At 43.4% G+C, this 3,415-nt stretch overlaps 1 protein-coding gene across 1 annotated transcript in view; it reads right to left on the minus strand.

Annotated features, from left to right (window-relative positions):
* The window catches only part of LOC136065613 (spliceosome-associated protein 130 A-like), a 5,831-nt gene extending 2,479 nt beyond the window's left edge, over positions 1 to 3,352 (minus strand). The window contains exon 1 of the mRNA XM_065769092.1: positions 28 to 3,352. Coding sequence (XP_065625164.1) covers positions 28 to 3,111 — 3,084 coding nt within the window. The 5' untranslated portion in view covers positions 3,112 to 3,352. The remainder of the gene's footprint in view (positions 1 to 27) is intronic.
* Between the last annotated feature and the right edge of the window lie 63 nt (positions 3,353 to 3,415).

The following is a 3,415-nucleotide window of genomic DNA, read 5'->3' on the forward strand; positions in this document are numbered from 1 at the left end:
TTTTTTTTTTTTGGGATAAGTGAGTGCTTCATGTAACTCAAATTTTGAATGTAACAAACTCAAAGATATAAATAAGAAAAAGAAATAAAACCATACCTCTTGAATGTCACCAACATATATCCGATCACGGTAAGTGTGAATAGAGACAATAGTGTTGGGGAACAGCTTGTTCTCACATTTTCTAAGCAATCTCCTCTTGCCCAAATCATATAATCTGAGCACAGGCCCTATACCAGCCAGTAATCTTCCCTGAAACTGGCACAAAGCAGTAGGAACACCTTCAACTTGTGTCTTGTGCAAAAGTTCAAGGGATCTTCCATCCTCTAAAAACCTATAAATATGAATAAAACCAGCAGTTGAACTTTTTTTGGGCCAAAACTGTAGTCCTTTTGCTGTGCCAACAGCTAAAAGAGTTCCATACTCCTTATCATGGAAATTCACAGTGCATATGCTGAAAGCAGCTTCATTCTCCTGAAGCTCAAGCAGACAAGTTGTACTTGCTGTCTTTGGGTCAAGAACTCTGATGCAAGAAACCCACCTTTCTGACTCTGCATTGGGATAGCCATAGTTCTCATCTGAGAGGGGATCATCTTTGTCTTCATCATCACCGCCATTCTCCATCTTCTCTGCATTACCATTTCCATTTTCACCTGTTCCAGAAGCCTCAAAGCACTCCTTTTTTGCAGCTTCGCGCTCTTCAGCCGAGAATGCTTTTTGATCACTCTCAATAATTACCAACAATTTTCGCTTGGGTTGAAGGACAAACTTTCTTGGGGTGTACCTTAGGGGAATCACAGTTTCATTAAATGTTTCACCCAGTCTCTCAATAGTGAAAACCCTCAAAGCATCACCAGCAACAGCAACCACACCTTCTGCACATTGGTCAGAGGCAAATGATGCTGCATATTCAAGAGTCTCATATGACAGGGGTGTTAAAAGAAAATGTCCTTGGTGAATATAACCAAGCCAAGGTCGACTTGATAAGCAAAGCATTGCACGCTTGCCTCTTACAATAATAGAAAAGAGCTTTGGGGCTCTCAGTCCCAAGAATCGAGAACGGGAATCAGAAAGCTGACCGGTCACCATATCTACAACTGTTCTGAACAAAACCCCATTCTGTAGACCAGCATTAAGAAAGAGGCTCGCAGGATGATCAGCACCATCTTCCCCACCTACTGATGCCTGGACTTCAAGAAAAAGAAGAGATTCTGGAGCTGAAGAAACACTTTGTACACTGAGATCCTGCATACCTTCGTCAGGGTCCAATGTTAATATACGAATCGTGTTGTCATATGAACCAACTGCAAGGAACCGGGATCTCTGCCTTCCTTCAGGAACAGGGGCAATGTCCAAACAAGCCACATCACCATTCATTTCATGCTTATCCACCTCAATCAATTGACCAGTGATATCCACCTCAAAATACACCAGTTCACCCCCACTAAGTGCAATGACTACTTGAAGTCTGTTAGAGCCAACCTTGGCAATTGTCCTCTTTCCAGGAGCCCTCCACTCATTGATACGTCCATCCTCCCTAATATGCCTTATGCCATTGGGATGAACTTGCATGAGAGAGTCATCACCTATCAAAGAAACAGCAAGTGAAGGGGTAGTATCAAGAAACCCACTATCACTAACTTCTTCAACTGTCTCACCAATGGAAAGAACAAGAGTTGCATTTGAGAATGACACAACAATGTATGCATCAAACTCATCAGTGACATTCTTTTTAACAGTCCAAACTGCACTTGGTACACCAGGAAGCTCTGACACAGCCATTTCACTAATAGCCAAACCAGGTCTTAATATTCTGAGGGATGAACGAGGACCCCGCCCACAAAGTGTAAAAATCTGAGGCGTTTCTTCTTCAAAGAGATTTACAACTTTCATGTCCATTATTGGACACAAGCTCTCAACTTGGTCAATCCTAAGAAGGTTCTTAAGTCGTCTGGGCTGGAAAAACACTGGCTGAAAACCTTCTTCAGTTTCCATCAACGAAGCCGACGAAGACTCCACATCGGCATCATCACCTATCCCCTGGAACTGATAAAAAGCATGATTCCCAAATTCTGAAGCAGCAAATAAGTGACCCGACTTCAACACACACATGGAAGAAGTAACTGGAATTGTATCAAAATATTTAATCTTCAATTCCGTAACATGGTCATTGTCATGGTCCAAAGTAACCTTAAAAATATCCCCATACTCCGTTTGCAACAGAAAGAAGAACATCGCTTTCTGCTTATGCGTAGCTGCTGAAACAATAAGAACCCCACGCTCGGCAGGCAAATCTGCACGCCTAGGAATCACAGCCCTAAGATCCGGGTGTCCCTGATTCTTATATATCACAAAATTTTCCGCACAAACCAGCACGCCACTAGGCCCATCCCCACCTCCAGGAACAGTAACGAGCATATTTGCACCATTATCAACAGCCTCAGTCCACTTCCTAGACACATGGTTAAGCCCTAAATCAAGCTCATAAAAAGTCAAATTCTTCTGAGCATCACCTGCTGCCACCCCAGTCGAATCCTGGTCCGCCTCCGAGTAATCCAACTCAATGGCAGCAAATATGGGATTATCGAACCCACAATCCACCCCACAAATCGAATACACTATAGTATGCGATTTATGCGCCTCCAAAGGAGACGAAATGGTAAGCCTAGCCGCTGTATCCCTATTCAACACATAAACAAGCTTCTGCTTCTCACAGGCCCCAATCATCACAGCCCTACCTTTCGGATCGATACCCAAGTACTGACCCGGAACTATTCTACGACACCCAGATTTCCCAAAAGTTTCTTGGTGAATTTTATCGAACACATTCTTTTCCTTATTGTATTCAAGTATCACAATCCGACCCGAGTCGGAACCAACAACAATATAGTCTTTCTGAGACCCAGTGAGCCTAAACTGAGCTAAAGACCTAATGGCACCGAAAGTTTCGACGGAGAGAAGGGTTTGGATTTTACCGTTATCGTCGGGTCGAAGAAGCTCGAGGAGTTTGCCGCGCGCGACCACGATCTCTTGGGACTTGCCGCCGGAGAAGCTGCCGTTGATAGCGCAGACTATGCCGGTGGCTCGTTGGAGAGTGAGACTGTAGAGGTACATGGCTTAGGGGGAAATTTTTGTGAGCTAGGGTTTTGAAATGGGAGGGAAAATTTGGGGATTTAGGGTTTTAGAGAAGGGACATTTGGTGGTTTTGGTTTTTGAGAGGGTTTTGGAATTGGGTTTTTTGGGTTGTAATTGTGAGGGAAGAAGAGTGTGCTAGTATTTTTTTTTTTGGAGATAAACTGGTAATTTAGAGCAGTGAGTTTAGAACCCTAGTGGACTTTTTGGTTTTGGGGGATGAGAAATGGACCAAATCAAATGGTTTCTGGGTTTATTTGAATCAGACGGCTGAATTTGAACTACT

The sequence above is a fragment of the Quercus suber genome, unplaced genomic scaffold (assembly GCF_002906115.3).
Source record: "Quercus suber isolate HL8 unplaced genomic scaffold, Cork oak 2.0 scaffold_1050, whole genome shotgun sequence".
In the NCBI taxonomy this organism is placed as follows: domain Eukaryota; kingdom Viridiplantae; phylum Streptophyta; class Magnoliopsida; order Fagales; family Fagaceae; genus Quercus; species Quercus suber.